We start from the raw sequence: 23,062 nt of genomic DNA, 5'->3' as shown, positions 1-23,062 counted from the left end.
CTGTTGTATAGGATCCCCTTATTCACTTAGCTGCAGTAGCTACACCTTGCTCTGGCCACGAGTCTCTTCTTCATTACTTCATTAGTCCTTTTACAGAAATACATCTTATTTAATGTTCACTGTAATTATCAGGTTGCACACTTAGCCTTTGTTCTTTTTCCTGTCTTTATTCTCTTTCTTACAGGCAGGAGGAGGAGGAGGAGGAGGAGGAGGATAAGAGGGGAACAGGGGATAAGAAGAGGGGAACAGGAGAGGAGGATAAGAGGGGAACAGGAGAGGAGGATAAGAGGGGAACAGGAGAAGAAGAGGGGAACAGGAGAAGAAGAGGGGAACAGGAGAAGAAGAGGGGAACAGGAGAAGAAGAGGGGAACAGGAGAAGAAGAGGGGAACAGGAGAAGAAGAGGAAAGGAGAGGGGAAGAGGGGAACAGGAGGAGGAGAGGAGTTCTAGCCTGCAGACATCCATAAAGTAAGTAGAATACTCTTTGACCTGAAACATGATCTGAGCTCCCTACCTCCCCTCTCCTCGCTGCACTCATCCATCTTGAGAAATAGGAAATGACTGTTTGAAGACCTGCACTCAGGCTCAGTTGCGGAATATCTTACTAGGAGCTCACTGAATTGACTGACATAACAGAGCTGGTCTGTAGGCTACATCACAGTACAGCAGTAGCATGAACCCCATACGAAAACACCAGCCAGTCTGAATTATTTGTTTTACCCTTCCCCTTGGCCCTAAATTGGCAGATCTGAAGGGTTTGGATAGGTATCAGCAGTGAAGTGTTGGAGCTTCCACCATATTGCTTCTACCTTACAGATTGTTAAACATCAAAGCGCTAGGGCCAGAAGGAAGGGTTGCGGGGCGATTAGGGACGTGCTGAACCTGTCTCCTCTTCCCCAACAGAATCAGTCACCTGAGTTTAAGATTAGACTAGTATCAAGATGATTGGTTGAGACCATAGAAATATAATGGTTTCTTGCTTGTACTTCCTCGCATGGGTACAATCAATATGGTCGCCGGCCCACCCATCACAGAACATTGACATGAATGGCTTGACTCTCCATTCAAGTCATTCTATTCACATAGTTGAGACTAGGTTTGCCATCCCTACGGTTATTCTCTCTATGGTTCAGCTTCCATACTTCAGGACAGGTCTGTAAGGTTATTCTCTCTAGGGTTCAGCTTCCATACTTCAGGACAGGTCTGTAAGGTTATTCTCTCTAGGGTTCAGCTTCCATACTTCAGGACAGGTCTGTAAGGTTAGTCTCTCTGTGATTTAGCTTCCATACTTCAGGACAGGTCTGTAAGTGGATCTGATATGTAGATGAGTTTCTATTGTTCTTCACCATGAGACATGGAATGCATAGTTATACCATACAGAAATGACAGCTACAGTACCAACTCAACCTTTACATTCAAATCTACTTATAAATGCCATACTTATTGAAAAAGCTCAGAAGCGATAATGATGTAGCCTAATGATGATCACACAGAGTTGCCTCTTCCAGTATAGTACACTGTAGAAGTCAAAATGTATCAAGTCTCAGATCCTAGATCAGCACTCCTACTCTATCTCGCTTTCTCTCTCTCTGTATCTTATCTAAGACGCATGATACATACAGCCTCAGAGATCTACTAACTAATTATTCTGAAGAATACCACTGCTATATCAGTGAAAATGTTCTCCGGTTGCTTTGAGTCAGAGAGAAAAATGTAAGGTCATAGCCTCATGGCATCCTCAAGTGTTTTAACCTTCCAAAGTTCAGTTACAAGAAGGTTACTTTCCTTCCCACAGTATCATTACAACTGTCCATCATCATCATCATCATCATCATCACCCTCAATCATCACAGGATGTTGATTCCATCCCCAAAAATGTCATGCATATCATCATGCTCTTCCAACGAAGAACCAGACATAATCAAGCATGACAAGAGTGATAGCAAGTACAGTTCATCACATGAAACCTTGCAGAATCTTAAAGCGACTCTGTTTCTCTCCATCAGGATGTCTTCTTAAGCACATTCTCCTGCAGGGTTCTCTCCAGTGTGTCTCAACCTTTTCATTAAGACAAGCAGTCTATGGTCTTTACTCCTTGAGGGAGCGCTTAAATTAAGTCAGCTACTCATCTCTCGGACTGAAAGTCCCAGCCCACAGACCAGTGCCTGTCCACAGACTAGAAGTCGAGAAACACTGCTCAGTTCTACCTGGAGTTGCTGGTCTCTGCCAGCCTGTTGTTCATGATCCCCAGAGCACCCACTCCTCCAGAGAACCCGTTATGTCTCGAGCCCCCACACACCGTTCTTGGATAACCGTTAGCGGACTCTGATAACTGCTTCTGCATGAGTGCCAGTGAGACCTTATTTGAGGCCGTCAGGTCCTTCATTGAAATCATCTCTCCCGAGAGTCTGCGTCCTCCTCCCTCCACGTCGCTTTCGCAGGGTCCCGAATCCCCCGAGTCCGGCGTGCGTTTGATTCGGAAGCGACCTTTACGGATTCTCGAACCAGGCCGGATGGCGTTGCGGCGACCCAATGGGAAAGAGTTGGAAATGGTTTTACACCGCTGGCAGCATAAGTTCTGAAGCATCCAGTTGAGCACCTGAATGAAAGAAGCATGGAGGGAATTTGATTAGACATTTAAAATACAGATAGAGTTGCCTCAGCCATTTGAGTACAACAATGCATACATACAAAATGATGGAGGATTAAAAATACAATATTGTCAACAGACTCATTTCCATTGTTCAACATCTACCTGTTTGATGACGATGGAGATGACGTTGAACAGAGAGTAGATGCAACACACGCCCATAAGGATGAACAGGCAATTGGCCAGACGATACAGCGGCTGGTACTCATAGTCTGCTCTCTGGCTCGACACCAGGTCCCCAAAGCCGATGGTACTGGAGGAGGAGGAAGAAAAAGTAGAAAAAGAAGAGTATGACTTTATTGCCTGTATTTATCCCCCCGAGACTAGAGTTCAGAATTCCAGTAACTTTCCCCAAATTCCTCAGTTTTCCAGAAATCCGGTTGGAGGATTTCTTACTTATTACCTCCTAATTCCAGGAATCAGTAGCACTTTATGACAACTCCACTTAATAAAGCATCAATAATGGATTATTAAAGAGTTTATTATTAATTGATGAATCATTACTCCATTCATAAGATGTTTTGTCATTTTGATGTTTTGTCATTTTGTCTTCTTTCATAGTGTCATGGTCTTCTTTCATAAAGTCTTCTTTCATAGCGTCATTTCCGGTCACAACTTGCAGACTTGTTTACGTGCTGCTGTGCATTTTGTTGCTAACCTTACTTTGCTACCTGACAACTTTACGGTTTTAGTTTTTAATTACCGTTTATATTTTTTGTTTTTCCCTCGCTCTACTTTTTATCATTCAACTTTTTCACTCCGGATGCTTTATCTGGACGTGGTTCGTCAGGACCTCCACCAGCCGAAGCTAAGTAGTAACATTAACATGATGCCTTCTAATTGCAGTCGCTGTACTCTTAATATACAGGAGAACGATCGCCTTACGGCGAGGATAGCTGTGCTGCGAGCCCAGCTTCAGACGCAATCATTAGGCAAGGGTAATTTCAGTGTAGGAAAGGATGAAATAGCGTCTGTACCACCAGTAAGTACAGATAGTAGTATAAATCCCCTCACACAGTCCCCGCAGCCGGACAACTTTCTCATGGCTTCTGGAGGGAAATGCTGCAGGAATGCTCAACCGGTGTCGCTCATTCAGCCGACAGAAACATTCAACCGGTTCTCCCCATTAAGCAGCGAGTCGGAGTCAGAGGCCGAGCCTTCTCTGGTCTCTACTCCTCCCATTATGGGGTCTGAGACTCCAAAGCCTCCCAACATTAGCTCTGACAAATTGAAAACCCTAGTCATTGGTGACTCCATTACCCATAGTATTAGACTGAAAACTAATCATCCAGCGATCATACACTGTTTACCAGGGGGCAGGGCTACTGACGTTAAAGCTAATCTGAAGATGGTGCTGGCTAAAACTGGCGAGTGTAGAGTATAGGGATATTGTTATCCACGTCGGCACCAACGATGTTAGGATGAAATAGTCAGAGGTCACCAAGCGCAACATAGCTTCAGCTTCTAAATCAGCTAGAAAGATGTCTCGGCATCGAGAATTTGTCTCTGGCCCCCTTCCAGTTAGGGGGAGTGATGAGCTCTACAGCAGAGTCTCACAACTCAATCGCTGGTTGAAACTGTTTTCTGCCCCTCCCAAAAGATAGAATTTGTAGATAATTGGCCCTCTTTCTGGGACTCACCCACAAACAGGACCAAGCTTGGCCTGTTGAGGAGTGACGGACTCCATCCTAGCTGGAGGGGTGCTCTCATCTTATCTACGAAAATAGACAGGGCTCTAACTCCCCGAGCTCCACAATGAGATAGGGTGCAGGCCAGGCAGCAGGCTGTTAGCCAGCCTGCCAGCTTAGTGGAGTCTGCCACTAGCACAGTCAGTGTAGTCAGTTCAGCTATCCCCATTGAGACCGTGTCTGTGCCTCGACCTAGGTTGGGCAAAACTAAACATGGCGGTGTTCGCCTTAGCAATCTCACTGGAATAAAGACCTCCTCCATTCCTGCCATTATTGAAAGAGATTGTGATACCAAACATCTCAAAAAAGGGCTACTTAATGTTAGAACTCTCACTTCCAAGCGACTTATAGTCAATTAACTAATCACTGATCATAATCTTGATGTGATTGGCCAGACTGAAACATGGCTTAAACCTGTTGGGGCTAGGGGGCAGTATTTGCACGGCCGGATAAAAAACGTACCCGATTTAATCTGCTTTCTACTCCTGCCCAGTAACTAGAATATGCATATAATTATTGGCTTTGGATAGAAAACACCCTAAAGTTTCTAAAACTGTTTTGAATGGTGTCTGTGAGTATAACAGAACTCATTTGGCAGGCCAAAACCTGAGAAGATTCAACATTTGTTATTGAAGTAGAAGTCCTGGGAGTGCATTCTGACGAAGAACATCAAAGGTAATAACATTTTTCTTATAGAAAATCTGACTTTGGTGAGTGCTAAACTTGCTGGGTGTCTAAATAGCTAGCCCTGTGATGCCGGGCTATCTACTGAGAATATTGCAAAATGTGCTTTCACCGAAAAGCTATTTTAAAATCGGACATATCGAGTGCATAGAGGAGTTCTGTATCTATAATTCTTAAAATAATTGTTATGTTTTTTGTGAACGTTTATCGTGAGTAATTTAGTAAATTCACCGGCAGTGTTCGGTCGGAATGCTAGTCACATGCTAATGTAAAAAGCTTTTTTTTTTATATAAATATGAACTTGATTGAACAAAACATGCATGTATTGTATAACATAATGTCCTAGGGTTGTCATCTGATAAAGATCATCAAAGGTTAGTGCTGCATTTAGCTGTGGTTTGTGTTTATGTGACATTATATGCTAGCTTGAAAAATGGGTGTCTGATTATTTCTGGCTGGGTACTCTGCTGACATAATCTAATGTTTTGCTTTCGTTGTAAAGCCTTTTTGAAATCGGACAGTGTGGTTAGATTAACGAGAGTCTTGTCTTTAAAATAGTCATATGTTTGAAAAATTGAAGTTTTTGCATTTTTGAGGTATTTGAATATCGCGCCACGGGATTACACTGGCTGTTGAGTAGGTGGGACGCACCTAGCCCATAGAGGTTAAGCCTGATGAATTTACTGTGTTAAATGAGGCCTCACCTCCTGGTTACATTGGGGACTATATCCCCCGCGCATCCCGCAAAGGCGGAGGTGTTGCTAACATTAATGATAGCAAATAAAAAAAAATTAAAAACGTTGTTTGCATCTTTTAAGCATCTAGTCATGAAATTTATGCAGCCTTCTCGATCACTTTTTATAGCTACTGTTTACAGGCCTCCTCGGCCATATACAGCGTTCCTCACTGAGTTCCCTGAATTCCTATCGGACCTTGTAGTCATGGCAGATAATATTCAAATTTTTGGTGACTTTAATATTCACATGGAAAAGTCCACAGACCCACTCCAAAAGGCTTTCGGAGCCATCATCGACTCAGTGGGTTTTGTCCAACATGTCTCCGGACCTACTCACTGCCAAAGTCATACTCTGGACCTAGTTTTGTCCCGTAGAATAAATGTTGTGGATCTTAATGTTTTTCCTCATAATCCTGGACTATCGGACCACCATTTTATTACGTTTTCAATCGCAACAAAAAATCTGCTCAGACCCCAACCAAGGATCATCAAAAGTCGTGCCATAAATTCTCATACAACCCAAAGATTCCTAGATGCCCTTTCAGACTCCTTCCGCCTACCCAAGGATGTCAGAGTACAAAAATCAGTTAACCACCTAACTGAGGAACTCAATTTAACCTTGCGCAATACCCTAGATGCAGTCGCACCCCTATAAACCAAAAACATTTGTCTCAAGAAACAAGCTCCCTGGTATACAGAAAATCCCCGAGCTCTGAAGCAAGCTTCCAGAAAATTGGAACGGAAATGGCGCCACACCAAACTGGAAGTCTTCCGACTAGCTTGGAAAGACAGTACCATGCAGTATCGAAGAGTCCTCACTGCTGCTCGATCATCCTATTTTTACAACTTAATTGAGGAAAATAAGAACAATCCAAAATGTATTTTTGATACGGTTGCAAAGTTAACAAAAAAGCAGCATTCCCCAAGAGAGGATGGCTTTCACTTCAGCAGTGATAAATTCATGAACTTCTTTGAGGAAAAGATCATGATCATTAGAAAGAAAATTACAGACTCCTCTTTAAATCTGCGTATTCCTCCAAAGCTCAGTTGGCCTGAGTGTGCACAACTCTGCCAGGACCTAGGATCAAGGGAGACACTAAAGTACTATATCTCTTGACACAATGATGAAAATAATCATGGCCTCTAAACCTTCAAGCTGCATACTGGACCCTATTCCAACTAAACTACTGAAAGAGCTGCTTCCTGTGCTTGACCCTCCTATGTTGAACATAATAAACGGCTCTCTATCCACCGTATGTGTACCAAACTCACTAAAAGTGGCAGTAATAAAGCCTGTCTTGAAAAAGCCAAACCTTGACCCAGAAAATATAAAAACTATCGGCCTATATCGAATCTCCCATTCCACTCAAAAATGTTAGAGAAAGCTGTTGCGCAGCAACTCACTGCCTTACTAAAGACAAACAATGTATAGAAAACGCTTCAGTCTGGTTGTAGACCTCACCATAGCACTGAGACTGCACTTGTGAAGGTGGTAAATTACCTTTTAATGGCGTCAGACCGAGGCTCTGCATCTGTCCTCATGCTCCTAGACCTTAGTGCTGCTTTTGATTCCAACGATCACCGCATTCTTTTGGAGAGATTGGAAACCCAAATGGGTCTACACGGACAAACTCTAAACCAGGCAAGAACTTATCTGTCGGAAAGATATTAGTTTGTCTCTGTGGATGGTTTGTCCTCTGACAAATCAACTGTAAATTTTGGTGTTCCTCAAGGTTCCGTTTTAGGACCACTATTGTTTTCACTATATATTTTACCTCTTGGTGTGTCACGTCCTGACCATAGAAAGCTTTTATTTTCTATGGTGGAGTAGGTCAGTGTAGTTTATTATTTCTATGTGGGGTTCTAGGTTTGTTTTTCTATGTTGGTGATTTGTGTATGATTCCCAATTAGAGGCAGCTGGTAATCGTTGTCTCTAATTGGGGATCATACTTATGTAGCTTGTTTTCCACTTGTGGGTTATGGGATATTGTTTATGTGTAGTTGCATTGTCGTCACGTTTCGTTTATTCTTTATTGTTTTTGTATTTTGCTTAGTTTCACTTTCTAATAAAAGATGTGGAACGCTACTCACGCTGCGCCTTGGTCCGATCATTCCAAAGAACGTGACAGAATATCCCATCAAACCAGGACCAAGCAGCGTGCCCATGAGGAGGAAGTATCCTGGACTTGGGAAGAGATTCTGGATGGGAAGTGATCCTGGACTTGGGGGAAGAAATCCTGGCAGGACAGGATTGTCTTCCATGGCGGGAGACGCAAGCGGTGAAGGAAGGACAGCGATGACGACAGGTTTTGCGACTACGACAAAAGCCCAAGAAGCAACCTCAAAATATTATTTTTGGGGGGGGCACACGGGGTGGTCAGCGAAGTGGAGGGGTGAGTCAGAGACCGTCGAGGAGTTATTGGATAAATTGGAGGAGAGTGAAGCGAGAGAGCTGTTGGTTTGGCGTAGTATGCACGGCATTCGCCCTGAGAAGCTTGTTAGCCATCCAAGGCCAGAGTCAGTTTCCCGTACTCGTCCTGAGAAGTGTGTTAACTTCTATGGGCTAGGTGGGACGTTAGCATCCCACTCTATTCAACAGCCAGTGGAATCGCGTGGCGCGAAATACAAATACCTCAAAAATGCAATAATTTCAATATTTTAAACATACGACTATTTTACACCATTTGAAAGATAAGACTCTCGTTAATCTAACCACATTGTCCGATTTCAAAAAGGCTTTACATCGAAAGCAAATTATATTAGATTATCTTAGGAGAGTACATAGACACAAATAACCACACAGCCATTTTTCAAGCAAGCATATATGTCACAAAAACCCAAAACACAGCTAAATGCAGCACTAACCTTTGATCTTCATCAGATGACACTCCTAGGACATTATGTATTGTATAACATAATGTCCTAGGAGTGTCATCTGATGAAGATCATCAAAGGTTAGTGCTGCATTTCGATGTGTTTTGGGTTTTTGTGACATATATGCTTGCTTGAAAAATGGCTGCATGTTTTGTTCAATCAAGTTCATATTTATATCAAAAAACTGCTTTTTTACATTAGCATAAGATGTTCAGAACTAGCATTCCCACCCAAAACTTCCGATGAATTTACTAAATTACTCATCATAAACGTTGACAAAATACATAACAATTATTTTAAGAATTATAGATACAGAACTCCTTTATGCAATCGCTATGTCAGATTTTAAAATAGCTTTTCGGCGAAAGCACATTTTGCAAAATTCTGAGTGCAATATTCAGCCATCACGGCTAGCTAATTTGACACCCGCCAAGTTCGATGCAAACCTAAACTCAGAATTATCTATTAGAAATATTGGATTACCTCTGCTGTTCTTCGTCAGAATGCACTCCCAGGACTGCTACTTCCACAACAAATATTGTTTTTGTTCCAAATAATCCATAGTTATGTCCAAATACCCCCGTTTTGTTCGTGCATTCAGATTACTATACAAAGGGTAACGCGCGAGCACATTTCGAGACAAAAATGTTCCATTACCGTACTTAGAAGCATTTCAAAAGCTGTTTAAAATCATTTTTTTATGGTATTATTCTCGTAAAATAGCGATAATATTCCAACCGGACAATACTGTATTCATTCAAAGAGGAAAATAAAAAATGGCGAGGTCTCGTGACTGCACATATCCATTCCCTTTGTCCTCAGGCAGACCACTGACAAACTGAGTTACTATACTTTGCCCAGAGACAGGAGACGCCCCAATCCGCTTTCTGGCGGCTTTAGAGAGCCAATGGAAGCCTTAGAAAGTGCAACATAACCCCACGGATACTGTAGTTTTGATAGACAAGCAAAAGGAGAACTACAAAATCGCAGACAGTGCACTTCCTACTTGGAATCTTCTCAGGTTTTTGCCTGCCATATGAGTTATGTTATACTCACAGACACCATTCAAACAGTTTTAGAAACTTTTGAGTGTTTTCTATCCAAATCTACTAATAATATGCATATTCTCATTTCTGGGCAAGAGTAGTAACCAGTTTAAATTGGGTACGTATTTTATCCGGCCGTGAAAATACTGCCCCCTAGCCCAGACAGGTTAAAGTTCCGGTACAATTGAGGCCGGCTATACGCACCAGGTCTCCAGTGCACCTTCACAGCCCGATACGTCCTGAGCCAACTCCCTGTACTCACCGCGGGGAGCGTGTGACCGGTCAGGCACCATGTTTTGCGGTGATACGCACGGTGTCTCCAGTGCACATCCACAGCCCAGTGCGTCCTGTGCCAGCTACCCTTACTTGCCGTGCGAAGGTGGTCATCTGTCCAGGACGCGTTGGGCCAGCTCTACGCTTCAGACCTCCAGTGAACCTTCACACTCCAATACGACCTGTGCTTGCTCCTCACGCTCGCCCTGAGGTGCGTGTCACCAGCCCAGTACCACCAGTGCCGGCCCCATGCACCAGGCTTCCAGCGACGATCCCCAGTCCAGTACGTCCTGTGCCTGCTCCTCGCACTCTCCCTGAAGTGCGTGTCCTCAGTCAGGTACGTACTGTGCCTGCTCCCGCACTCGCCCTGAAGTGCGCATTCCCAGTCCAGTATGTCCTGTGCCTCCTCGCACTCTTCCTGAAGTGCGTGTCCTCAGTCAGGTACGTCCTGTGCCTGCTCCCCGCACTCGCCCTGAGGTGCGTGTTACCAGTCTGGCGCCACCTGTGCCGGCCCCACGCATCAGGCCTCCAGTGCGCCTTCCCGTTCCAGAGCTTCAGGTGACGGTTCCCAGTCCAGCGCTTTCGGCGACGGTTCCCAGTCCAGCGCTTTCGGCGACGGTTCCCAGTCCAGACCTTCCGGGGACGGTTCCCAGTCCAGAGCTTCCAGCGACGGTTCCCAGTCCGGAACCTCCAACTACGGTCCACAGTCCGGAGCCGCCTGAGACGGTCCACGGCCCGGCACCTCCTGAGACGGTCCACGGCCCGGCACCTCCTGAGACGGTCCACGGCCCGGAACCTCCAGCTTCAAGGCCAGAGTCTTCTTCTGCGTTGGTGCCCAGTCCAGGCAGAGCGTCCAGTCCCGCTCCATGGCCGGAGCCTTCCCCTGTGCCGATGCCCTGTCTAAGCATGGCGTCCAGTCCAGCTCCAAGGCCAGAGTATTCTTCTGCGTTGGTGCCCAGTCTAGGCACAGCGTCCAGTCTGGGTCCAGGGCTGGATCCGCAGGATGAGCGGGTTCTTCGGCCTGCACCAGAGCCGCCACCAAAGCTGGCGGATTCGCGGGATGAGAGGGTTCTTCTGGCGGATCCGCAGGATGAGAGGGTTCTTCGTCCTGCACCAGAGCCGCTTCCGAAGCTGGTGGATCCGCAGGATGAGAGGGTTCTTCGTCCTCCACCAGAGCCGCCACCGATAATAGACACCCCCCCAACCCTCCCTTCTTGTTTCAGGTTTTGCGGTCGGAGTCCGCACCTTTGCTGGGGGGGGGGGGTTAGAGGCAGCTGGTAATCGTTGTCTCTAATTGGGGATCATACTTAAGTAGCATGTTTTCCACTTGTGGGATATGGGATATTGTTTGTGTAGTTGCGTTGTCGTCACGTTTCGTTTATTCTTTATTGTTTTTGTATTTTGCTTAGTTTCACTTTCTAATAAAAGATGTGGAACGCTACTCACGCTGCGCCTTGGTCTGATCATTCCAACGAACGTGACATGGTGATCTCATTCGGAAACATAATGTTAACTTTCACTGCTATGCAGATGACACACAGCTGTACATTTCGATGAAACATGGTGAAGCCCCAAAATTGCCCTCGCTGGAAGCCTGTGTTTCAGACATAAGGAAGTGGATGGCTGCAAATTTTCTACATTTAAACTCGGACAAAACAGAGATGCTTGTTCTAGGTCCCAAGAAACAAAGAGATCGTATGTTGAATCTGACAATTCATTGTGATGGTTGTACAGTTGTCTCAAATAAAACTGTGAAGGACCTTGGCGTTACTCTGGACCCTGATCTCTCTTTTGACGAACATATCAAGACTGTTTCAAGGACGGCTTTTTTCCATCTACGTAACATTGCAAAAATCAGAAACTTTCTGTCCAAAAATGATGTAGAAAAATGTATCCATGCTTTTGTCACTTCTAGGTTAGACTACTGCAATGCTCTACTTTCCGGCTACCCGGATAAAGCACTAAATAAACTTCAGTTAGTGCTAAATACGGCTGCTAGAATCTTGACTAGAACCAAACAAATGTATCATATTACTCCAGTGCTAGCCTATCTACACTGGCTTCCTGTTAAGGCAAGGGCTGATTTCAAGGTTTTACTGCTAACCTACAAAGCATTACATGGACGTGCTCCTACCTATCTTTCTGATTTGGTCCTGCCGTACATACCTACACGTACGCTATGGTCACAAGACGCAGGCCTCTTAACCTGTTGTGGTATAGGGGGCAGTATTTTCACGGCCGGATAAAGAACGTACCCGATTTAATCTGGTTACTACTCCTGCCCAGAAACTAGAATATGCATATAATTAGCCTGTTAGAGCTAGGGGGCAGTATTGACACGGCTGGATAAAAAACATACCCGATTTAATCTGGTTACCACTCCTACCCAGTAACTAGAATATGCATATACTTATTACATATGGATAGAAAACACCCTAAAGTTTCTAAAACTGTTTGAATGGTGTCTGTGAGTATAACAGAACTCAAATGGCAGGTCAAAACCTGAGAGATTCCTTTACAGGAAGTGGCCTGTCTGACCATTTCTTGAACTTCTTTTCCATCTCTATCTTTTACTAAGGATCTCTGCTCTAACGTGACACTTCCTACGTCGTCCATAGGCACTCAGAGCCCGGGAAAAACCTGAATGTCGTCATCCCAGCCCCAGGCTGAAACACATTATCGCCTTTCTCAAGTGGCCGATCAAGGGACTCTGGGCTTAGGCGCGTGACCTGACCGCCCCCGTCTTTGTGATTTTTTTTCCTCTGTTTGCCGAAAAGGAGATTCCCGGGCGGAATATTATCGCTTTTCTACGAGAAAAATGGCATAAAAATTGATTTTAAACAGCGGTTGACATGCTTCGAAGTACGGTAATGGAATATTTCGAATTTTTTTGTCACGAATTGCGCCATGCGCACGACCCTTCTTTACCATTTCGGATAGTGTCTGGAACGCACGAACAAAACGCCGCTATTCGGATATAACGATGGATTATTTTGGACCAAACCAACATTTGTTATTGAAGTAGCAGTCCTGGGAGTGCATTCTGACGAAGACAACAAAAGGTAATCAAACTTTTATAATAGTAAATATGATCATGGTGAGTGCTAAACTTGCCGGGTGTCTAAATAGCTAGCCCGTGATGCCTGGGCTATGTACTTAGAATATTGCAAAATGTGCTTTCACCAAAAAGCTATTTTAAAATCGGACATATCGAGTGCATAGAGGAGTTCTGTATCTATAATTCTTAAAATAATTGTTATGCTTTTTGTGAACGTTTATCGTGAGTAATTTAGTAAAATGTTAGCGAATTCCCCGGAAGTTTGCGGGGGGTATGCTAGTTCTGAACGTCACATGCTAATGTAAAAAGCTGGTTTTTGATATAAATATGAACTTGATTGAACAAAACATGCATGTATTGTATAACATAATGTCCTAGGGTTGTCATCTGATGAAGATCATCAAAGGTTAGTGCTGCCTTTAGCTGTCTTCTGGGTTTTTGTGACATTATATGCTAGCTTGAAAAATGGGTGTCTGATTATTTCTGGCTTGGTACTCTGCTGACATAATCTAATGTTTTGCTTTCGTTGTAAAGCCTTTTTGAAATCGGACAGTGTGGTTAGATTAACGAGAGTCTTGTCTTTAAATAGCTGTAAAATAGTCATATGTTTGAGAAATTGAAGTAATAGGATTTTTAAGGTTTTGAAAATCGCGCCACAGGCTTCAAGTGGCTGTTACGTAGGTGGGACGAATTCGTCCCGCCTAGCCCAGAGAGGTTAGTAGATTTGGATAGAAAACAGTCTAAAGTTTCTAAAACTGTTTGAATGGTGTCTGTGAGTATAACAGAACTCATATGGGAGGCCAAAACCTGAGAAGATTCCATACAGGAAGTGCCATGTCTGACAATTTGTTGTCCTTCTGTTGCATCTCTATCGAAAATACAGCATCTGTGCAGTAACGTGACACATTCTAAGGCTTCCATTGGCTCTCAGAAGCCGCCAGAAAGTGGAATGGGGTGTCTGCTGTCTCTGGGCAAAGAACAGCAGCAGAATTTGTAAGTGGTCAGCCTGGGGACAGTGAGACTGAGATGCGCGTTCACGAGACTACTCCATTTTTTTCTTTCTGCCTTTGAATGAATACAACGTTGCCCGGTTGGACTATTATCGCTATTTTACAAGAAAAATAGCTAAAAAATTGATTTTAAACAGCGTTTGACATGCGGTAATAGTACGGTAATGGAATATTTTGAATTTTTTTGTCACGAAATGCACTCGCGCGTCACCCTTCGGATAGTGACCTGAACGCACGAACAAAACGGAGCTATTTGAATGTAACTATGGATTATTTGGAACCAAAACAACATTTGTTGTTGAAGTAGAAGTCCTGGGAGTGCATTCTGACGAAGAACAGCAAAGGTAATCCTATTTTTCTAATAGTAATTCTGAGTTTAGTGAGCCCCAAACTTGGTGGGTTTCAAAATAGCTAGCCGTGATGGCCGAGCTATGTACTCAGAATATTGCAAAATGTGCTTTCGCCGAAAAGCTATTTCAAAATCTGACACCGCGATTGCATAAAGGAGTTCTGTATCTATAATTCTTAAAATAATTGTTATGTATTTTGTCAACGTTTATCATGAGTAATTTTGTAAATTCACCGGAGGTTTGTGGTGGGTATGCTTCTGAACATCACATGCTAATGTAAAAAGCTGGTTTTTGATATAAATGTGAACTTGATTGAACAAAACATGCATGTATTGTATAACATAATGTCCTAGGAGTGTCATCTGATGAAGATCATCAAAGGTTAGTGCTGCATTTAGCTGTGGTTTTGGTTTTTGTGACATATATGCTTGCTTTGAAAATGGCTGTGTGATTATTTTTGGCAGGGTACTCTCCTGACATAATCTAATGTTTTGCTTTCGCTGTAAAGCCTTTTTGAAATTGGACAATATGGTTAGATTAACGAGAGTCTTGTCTTTAAAATGGTGTAAAATAGTAATATGTTTGAGAAATTGAAGTAAAAGCATTTTTGAGGTATTTGTATTTCGCGCCACGCGATTCCACTGGCTGTTGACTAGGGTGGGACGCAAACATTGTCATCGTTTAACTATTGATATGTTCTAGGGGCCGTTTTGAGACCTAGTGCGCAATGGGCAACGACATCCCTGCGGCCAAACCCTCCCCTAACCTGGTCAACGCTTGGCCAATTGTGCGCCGCCCCATGGGTCTCCCGGTCGGGGCCGGCTACGACAGAGCCTGGACTCGGACCCAGAATCTCAGGTGGCACAGTTAGCACTACGATGCAGTGCCTTAGACCACTGCACCACTCGGGAGGCGCATTTTAAGGAGCATCAGGTACTGCTGGAATGTCCATCTATTGGTGAGAAATTACACTTTTCACTCAAAACATTTATAAAGTATTTATAAAGTATAAAAAGCCCACACTTTAGATGAGGCTACGCAAAAATACTTGAATAATGATTAGGAAATGGTTTATAAGGACCTATATTAAATATCTTATGAATGATCTTATAAATCATTATTAAATACTTTAAAAGTGGTTTATAAATATGTGAATAACTAGGTTACTAACACTTACAAATGTGAAAGTAATGATTAATAACGATTTACTAATCCATTATAATTCCTTTATTACGTGGAGTTATTATAAAGTTCTACTCAGGAATCTTCCAACTGGGATTTCAGGAAAACCAGAAGTTTAGGAAAGAGACATACACACACCAAAGAAGAGGTTGAAGAACAGGGCCAGCCACGGTGCAGTGCCTTGATCAAGGGCAAAACGACAGGATATTTACTCTACCCATTAGATTTTCCCTTCAGTCAGACTCGAGATTCGTAAAGAGAACCCTCCAGCCAGTTACTGTCTGGCCCACCTCTCCGACCTCCGACCTTACCTGAATGTGACGAAGCAGAAGTAGAGTGAGTCGAGGTAGGCCCATCCCTCCACGGGAGTGTACATGGCCGAGGCGCAGCAGGAGATGATGATGGCGGATAGCCCCAGGATCAACATGACGTGGTAGACCGACGGCTTCCACCCCGGGAAAGAACACGCTGAGAAGTCATGGCGGATACCCGGCGGGAGAAGGCCGGAGTTCCGAATGCGCCGTTCCCTCACGGCCTTCATGACCACGGCCAGGAGGGTGATAATGCGTTCCAGGAAAAGGTTAAAGAACAAGATGGTGGCGGCGCAGCCGAGGAGACCGTAGAAGATCAGGAATACCTTCCCTGCTACCGTCACTGGAGTGGACATCCCGAAACCTACAGGTGGCGACAGAGAGATGGGATTAGAGTAATGGATTGTTTAATTGATTGAGTGGTTGATTGATTGACTGGATGATTGGTTGATTGATTGATGAAAGAAGATTAGACTACTAATGGTCCAGAGAAAGGCGTCTAACACGCTACAATGTAAGTCTGTTTGTCTGTTCCTAATAATCCTCAGGTCATTGCAGGTATCTGAATGCCTCATTTCCTTCTTCTGGGATCGACACTAAGGTAGCGTTTACACAGTCAGCCCAATTCTGATATTTTTTTCAGTAATTTGTCTTTTGACCAATCAGATCAGCTCAAAAAAGATCTGATGTGTAGAGATAGGATTTGGGCTCCATGTGTAAACGCAACCCAAGTGAGTCCTGGCCTGGGGTAAGATGTTTTAGACTCTACTCCGTACATACCAGCATGTATATTAACCAGCACTGTACCAGCATTGGATGAGTTTAATAAAGTGAGTGATATTTTGCAACTGAAATATCTGGCAATATTCGAAGTGGCACGTCTTTCTACTTCCTCTGGACTTCCTCTGGACTTCCTCAGAAGACAAGGCCATCAGTATTTGGGAGGGTTTGTGAGTAACACAGTAATGAAGCTAAGCTCTGTAAATTATTGACATTTCTGCTGTAGATGCATGATCTGGCCCTTTGTTCTGTCAACTCATTTCCTGGTCAATTAGGTGTTAAAGATAAGTGGAGAAGTTGTGAGAGGTGACGAAAGATGAGGATTAGATGTCTGTGGAGTGTGTGTGTGTTGCATTTGTTGAGTTATATAGGAACAAAACAAGGACACTTCCTATTTTGGGAAGTCAGAGGTCAGTGACAGACTCTGCAGCTGACACACACCAGCCACCAGCCACCCACCACCTTACTAAGTGTATAGTAGTTGTGGCCACGCAATTCTACCTGTCAGTACATACTGTAATTGATTGGATAAGTGATTGTTGTGGTGTATTCTGTCAAGCAATAAACAAAGTGCAGGGAGATCATCGAGTGAGATTCTGTTTGAAGGTGAAATGATTTTTCCATCGTTGTCTTTTTTTGGCTGCGTCCTAAATGGCACCCTATTTTCTAAATCGTCTCTGGTCAAAAGTAGTGCAATATATATAGGCAATAGGGTACCATTTTTGGGTACTATTTCTTTCCACCCAGGGCTTAGTAGCTGTTCTCTGTTCCATCCCTCTAATAACTACAGTAATAAATTATACTAATGTGATGAGCTCCCTTTATGACTCACAATGTTATTTTTACCTCGTCGTTTATATCGGAAATCACTCAAATATGATCGTTATTAATAGAGCAAATACACACTCATGGAAGAAGGCAGAAACACACACACACCCACGTACATAGATCCCTACACACCCACGTACATAGACACACACCCACCCACACACACACTTACACACACAAACACACACCCATACATAGACACGCACACATAGATACCCACACAACCACTGACACGTTCCTCTCTACCATCAGTGCAGCGGAGTTAGAGAGAAAGATACCTCACACGTATCACATTTTATTAGTCACATGCGCCGAATACAACAGGTGTAGACCTTACAGTGAAATGCTTACTTACAAGCCCTTAACCAACAATGCAGTTTTAAGAAAATACCCGCCAAAAAAGTAAGAGATAAGAATAACAAATAATTAAAGAGCAGCCGTAAATAATAATAGCGGGGCTATTTAAAGGGGGTACCGGTACAGAGTCAATGTGCGGGGCCTGTCGCTACACTCGCATTAACATCTGCTAACCATGTGTATGTGACCAATAAAATTTGATTTGATGTACATGTAGGTAAAGTTAATAAAGTGACTATGCATAGATAATAACAGAGTAGCAGCAGTGTAGAAGAGGAGGTGGGGGGGGGGGCAATGAAAATAGTCTGGGTAGCCATTTCATTAGCTGTTCAGGAGTCTTATGGCTTGGGGGTAGAAGCTGTTTAGAAGCCTCTTGGACCTAGACTTGGCGCTCCGGTACCGCTTGCCGTGCGGTAGCAGAGAAAACAGTCTATGACTTGGGTGGATGGAGTCTTTGACTCCAGATGCATGGAGAAAAACTGTATACTGGTTTGAAAAGAAACTCTAGCACACTGATGATCTTAATGCTTTGCAAATAGTATTGGAGTTCTACACGACAGTGGTGTGGTTGTAGTAGTGAAGTTCTATACGACAGTGGTGTGGTTGTAGTAGTGGAGTTCAACACGACAGTGGTGTGGTTGTAGTAGTGAAGTTCTATACGACAGTGGTGTGGTTGTAGTAGTGGAGTTCTACACGACAGTGGTGTGGTTGTAGTAGTTGAGTTCTATACGACAGTGGTGTGGTTGTAGTAGTGGAGTTCTACACGACAGTGGTGTGGTTGTAGTAGTTGAGTTCTATACGACAGTGGTGTGGTTGTAGTAGTGGAGTTCTACACGACAGTGGTGTGGTTGTAGTAGAGGAGTTCTACACGACAGTGGTGTGGTTGTAGTAGTGGAGTTCTACACGACAGTGGTGTGGTTGTAGTAGAGGAGTTCTATACGACAGTGGTGTGGTTGTAGTAGTGAAGTTCTATACGACAGTGGTGTGGTTGTAGTAGTGGAGTTCTACACGACAGTGGTGTGGTTGTAGTAGTGGAGTTCTATACGACAGTGGTGTGGTTGTAGTAGTTGAGTTCTACACGACAGTGGTGTGGTTGTAGTAGTGGAGTTCTACACGACAGTGGTGTGGTTGTGAGCTGAGGGAAAAGGGTGAGTTGCTAGAGAGTACGGGGCAGCCCAAATTAAGAGATTCAATGAAGACATGTCTGAGTGTCTCAGTGTTTCGTTGTTAATTAATTGTCTCTCTCCTCCTGGACCTGAAGAAGCTCCAAAGGAAATCAGATTAAATCTCTCCTCTCCCTTTTGCTCCAGCTGTCATTACTAACTAATTGACCCGAGAGAGGAGAATAGCCTCTCTATGGCATTGATTCAGAGTGCGTCCCAAATGGCAGCCTATTCCCTATTTAGTGCATGCATTATGGTCCCGTGAGGCTCAGTTGGTAGAGCATGGCGCTTTCAGGGTTTTGGGTTCAATTCCCACGGGGGACCAGTACAAAAATGTATGCACACGAAAATGTAAGTCGTTCTGGATAAGAGCATCTGCTAAATAGTAAGGGGCGGCAGGTAATCTAGTGGTTAGAGTGTTGGACTAGTAACCGAAAGGTTGCAAGATCGAATCCCCGAGCTAACAAGGTAAAAATCTGTCATTCTGCCCCTGAACAAGGCAGTTAACACACTGTTCGAAGGATGTCATTGACAATAAGACTTTGTTCTTAACTGACTTGCCTAGTTAAATAAAGGTAAAATAGAAAAATTTTAAAAAGACTATAAACTATTGGCCCTGATTAAAAAGTATATAGGGAATAGGGGGTGCTGTTTCAGAGCCATTATTCCAGACCATGGTATCAAGATGCATTTGATGGCTGATCTTGCTCTGTTGGATGATGGCTGATCTTTCCCTGTTGGATGATTTGGCACACGCTGCATTTCACAGAGAAAGCGTTTTTAGACAGGTGGGACTTTTTTTGCAGAAAGTACAGATTGGCTCATCAGTTATCGTTTCCCAAAACCAGTTTTATAGGATCTTTGCGAGGATTTAAAACCTACTTTAAAAAGGCAAAGACATGCAATTCCGGTGCACATCCAAGTGCTATCCACCCTCAGGTTTTTATTAAAGGGCACTTTCACTGGGCCTTTATTAGTCCTGTATTAGTGGACCGATATAGCAGTCTACAGCCCCAGCGTGGGCAAAAAGATTTGTCCAGGCCCCCGGCCCATCGACAAAACATTCTCAGCCCTTCTGCCCCCCACTTTTGCCCTCAGAACAGCCTCAATTTGTTGGGGCATGGACTCAACAAGATGTCTTAAGCGTTCCACAGGGATGCTGGACCATGTTGACTCCAATGCTTCCCACAACTGTGTCAAGTTGGCTGGATGTCATTTGGGTGATGGACCATTCTTGAAACACGGGAAACTGTTGAGCGTGAAAAACCCAGTAGCGTTGCAGTTCTTGACACACTCAAACCGGTGCGCCTGGCACCTACTACCATACCCCATTCAAAGGCACTTCAATCTTTTGTCTTGCCCATTCACCCTCTGAATGGCGCACATACACAATCCATGTCTCAATTGTATCAAGGCTTAAAAATCCTTCTTTAACCTGTCTCCTCCCCTTCATCTACACATTTGACGTGGATTTAACAAGTGACATTAATAAGTGATCATAGCTTTCACCTGGATTCACCTTGTCAGTCTATGGTATAAAAAGAGCAGGTGTTCTTAATGTTTTGTATACAAAAGTCTGACAACAATTGGTATTTATCAATGGTTATCGACACACACAGGTTGAATCAAGGTTGTTTCCACGTTATTTCATTGAAATTACGTTGAACTAACGTGGAATAGACGTTGAATTGATGTCAGTGTCCAGTGGGTTACCACTTGTCGTTCTGAAGGAGTTCCAACTTGTCCCCAACAGAAATGAACAGCTCTCATTGCGCCCCAATTACATATCAGCACATCTCATTAAGCAGAGTAGGACAGGCAGGCAGGCAGGCTGCATGAGGCAGAAACGCACTTCTCCAAGCTCTGGGACAGTGCTGGTCAGAAACACACTTCTCCAAGCTCTGGGACAGTGCTGGTCAGAAACACACTTCCCCAAGCTCTGGGACAGTGCTCGTCATACAAAAAATTTGCTACCTCATGGATGCAAACACTTTTCTCCCCAAAAAACATAGCTAGTTAGGTGTCATCATCTAAAATACCCCAAATAAGACAGATTTCTTATTTGGTTGATGATGGTTGGACCTGGTTCGGTCAAGCCACACTAGCCAGATTACAGTTTTTCTCAATTGTTTACACACCAATACTGGTACTTGAGACACAATGTGTCACGTCCTGGCCAGTATAAGGGTTAATTAGTATTGTAGTTTGGTCAGGACGTGGCAGAGGGTATTCGTTTTATGTGGTTCGGGGTGGTGTGTTTGTTAAAAGGGTGTTTGATTTAGTATTTCCGGGTTTTGGTTTATGTTTAGGTATTTCTATGTTTAGTCTAGTGTGTCTGGTTCTATGTTGAGTTAATTGGGGTTGGCCTTCCAATTGAAGGCAGCTGTTTGGTGTTGCCTTTGATTGGAAGTCCTATATTAGTTGGGTGTGTTTGTCTTGTATTTTGTGGGTGATTGTTCTGTGTTTAGCCTAGTGCCTTACCAGACTGTCAGTGAATCGTTCGTTTTCTTGTTTGTTGTTTTTGTACGTTCGTTTTTTGGAAGTTAATAAACAAGATGAGCATACACATACCTGCTGCGTTTTGGTCCTCCATAACCGACGACGATCGTGACACAATGACCACAACATGTAACTCATGCACCAACCCCCTGAACCAATTCTGCTAAGCACAATTTCTTCTTTACACTCAAATTGCAGTTCTAAAACACACTTTTTTCAAAACACTACACACAATTCTTTGCATTTGGCACAATTTTCATGCAGAAAATCTCTTGTTTTCACAATGAACACACTGCCATTTAAATATGCACACTGACTCATCACATGGGCAAACACCCATCACACAGTTTTACAATTAGCAATCAGAGCTTTAGCATAAAAGGGCAACAGGTGAGCTCTTCTGTTTTGAAGCAATGGATGCCAACATTGGAAACAGAGGCAGAGCCAGAGGAGTGAGAGTAAGAGGAGGAGGACGGGGAGGACAAGGACGAGGACGAGGAAGGCCAAGGACCGTAATTTCTGATGAGATCCGAGCCACTTTGGTTGATCATGTGGTCAACCATGGTCTAACAATGAGGGAGGCTGGGCAAAGAGTACAGCCAAATTTGAGCAGGTACACTGTAGCATCCATCATCCGGACATTCCGAAATGAGAATAGGTAAGAAATCTACTAGAAAATCACTAGAAAATTGCAGTACTGCATATCAATACAGTACTCAATGAGTACAGTAGTACAGTATTGCCTGTGGACTGTTCTGTAGGACTGTAAAAATAAAGTATGTTTCAAGTATTTGGGAAATGTATTCCTACTTTGTATTTACAGTATTTTACTATTTGTTTGGCAGAACTGAAAGATTACCAACACAAGGTGGTCGGGAACGTGTTCTGTCTCCTGAACAGGAAACTGAAATCATGAACATGGTCCTAGAAAATAACGCCATAACATTACGGCAAATACAAAGAAAAATAATAGAAAACAACGAGATATTTCAAAATATTGATAGGGTAAGCTTATCAACACTGGACCGTGTCTTGCGCAGAAATAATCTCAGGATGAAGCAGGTCTACAGGGTGCCATTTTAACGCAATTCAGAAAGAGTCAAAGAATTGCGATATAACTATGTGCAAGTGAGTCCTATATAATCCCACAATTGATGCATACTCTCAACACTGTATAGATTATACATATTTCAGTATTGTAATCATAATGATTGTGCTTCACAATAGTGACCACTCCATGTCTATTTCTGATATTGTCATGTGTGTTTCAGAGAGTGCTTGAGCTAGAGGTGGCTGCAGTGGAGCACCAGTTCATCTTCATTGATGAGGTTGGATTCAACCTCACAAAAAGATGAAAGAGGGGCAGGAATATCATCGGCCAGCGTGCCATTGTTCAAGTCCCTGGCCAGCGTGGAGGGAACATCACAATGTGTGCAGCGATTACCCACCACGGCGTCATCCATCACCATGCTACTCTTGGCCCCTACAACACCGCCCATCTGATCACATTCCTGGACACCTTACACAACACACTCATTCCACCAGACCAGGTAGATGGCCCAGAGCAGCTCAGG

General features: G+C 43.6%; 1 protein-coding gene across 1 annotated transcript; it reads right to left on the bottom strand.

Annotated features, from left to right (window-relative positions):
* Window positions 1-389: 389 nt before the first annotated feature.
* LOC106611114 (potassium channel subfamily K member 12-like) lies at window positions 390-21,582 on the bottom strand. Its single transcript, XM_014210984.2, has 4 exons — window positions 21,561-21,582; window positions 15,862-16,225; window positions 2,755-2,902; window positions 390-2,598 (listed from the first exon to the last, which is right to left on the bottom strand). Exons 1-4 carry the CDS (start codon window positions 21,580-21,582, stop codon window positions 2,203-2,205), a joined length of 930 nt encoding a protein of 309 aa, XP_014066459.2. The 3' UTR covers window positions 390-2,202.
* Window positions 21,583-23,062: the final 1,480 nt, after the last annotated feature.

Source organism: Salmo salar, chromosome ssa01 (genome assembly GCF_905237065.1).
Source record: "Salmo salar chromosome ssa01, Ssal_v3.1, whole genome shotgun sequence".
Taxonomy (NCBI): Eukaryota; Metazoa; Chordata; class Actinopteri; order Salmoniformes; family Salmonidae; genus Salmo; species Salmo salar.
The sequence above is the reverse complement of the archived record's forward strand: the minus strand, read 5'-3'. Positions and strand labels throughout refer to the sequence as shown.

Coding starts and splice junctions, on each gene's coding strand:
- LOC106611114 (XM_014210984.2), bottom strand. CDS start 21,582: ATGGAGGACCAAAACGCAGCAG. Junction 16,226..21,560: donor GGAGGACCAAAACGCAGCAG/GTATGTGTATGC, acceptor CGCCACCTGTAG/GTTTCGGGATGTCCACTCCA. Junction 2,599..2,754: donor TCTCCATCGTCATCAAACAG/GTAGATGTTGAA, acceptor TCTTTCATTCAG/GTGCTCAACTGGATGCTTCA.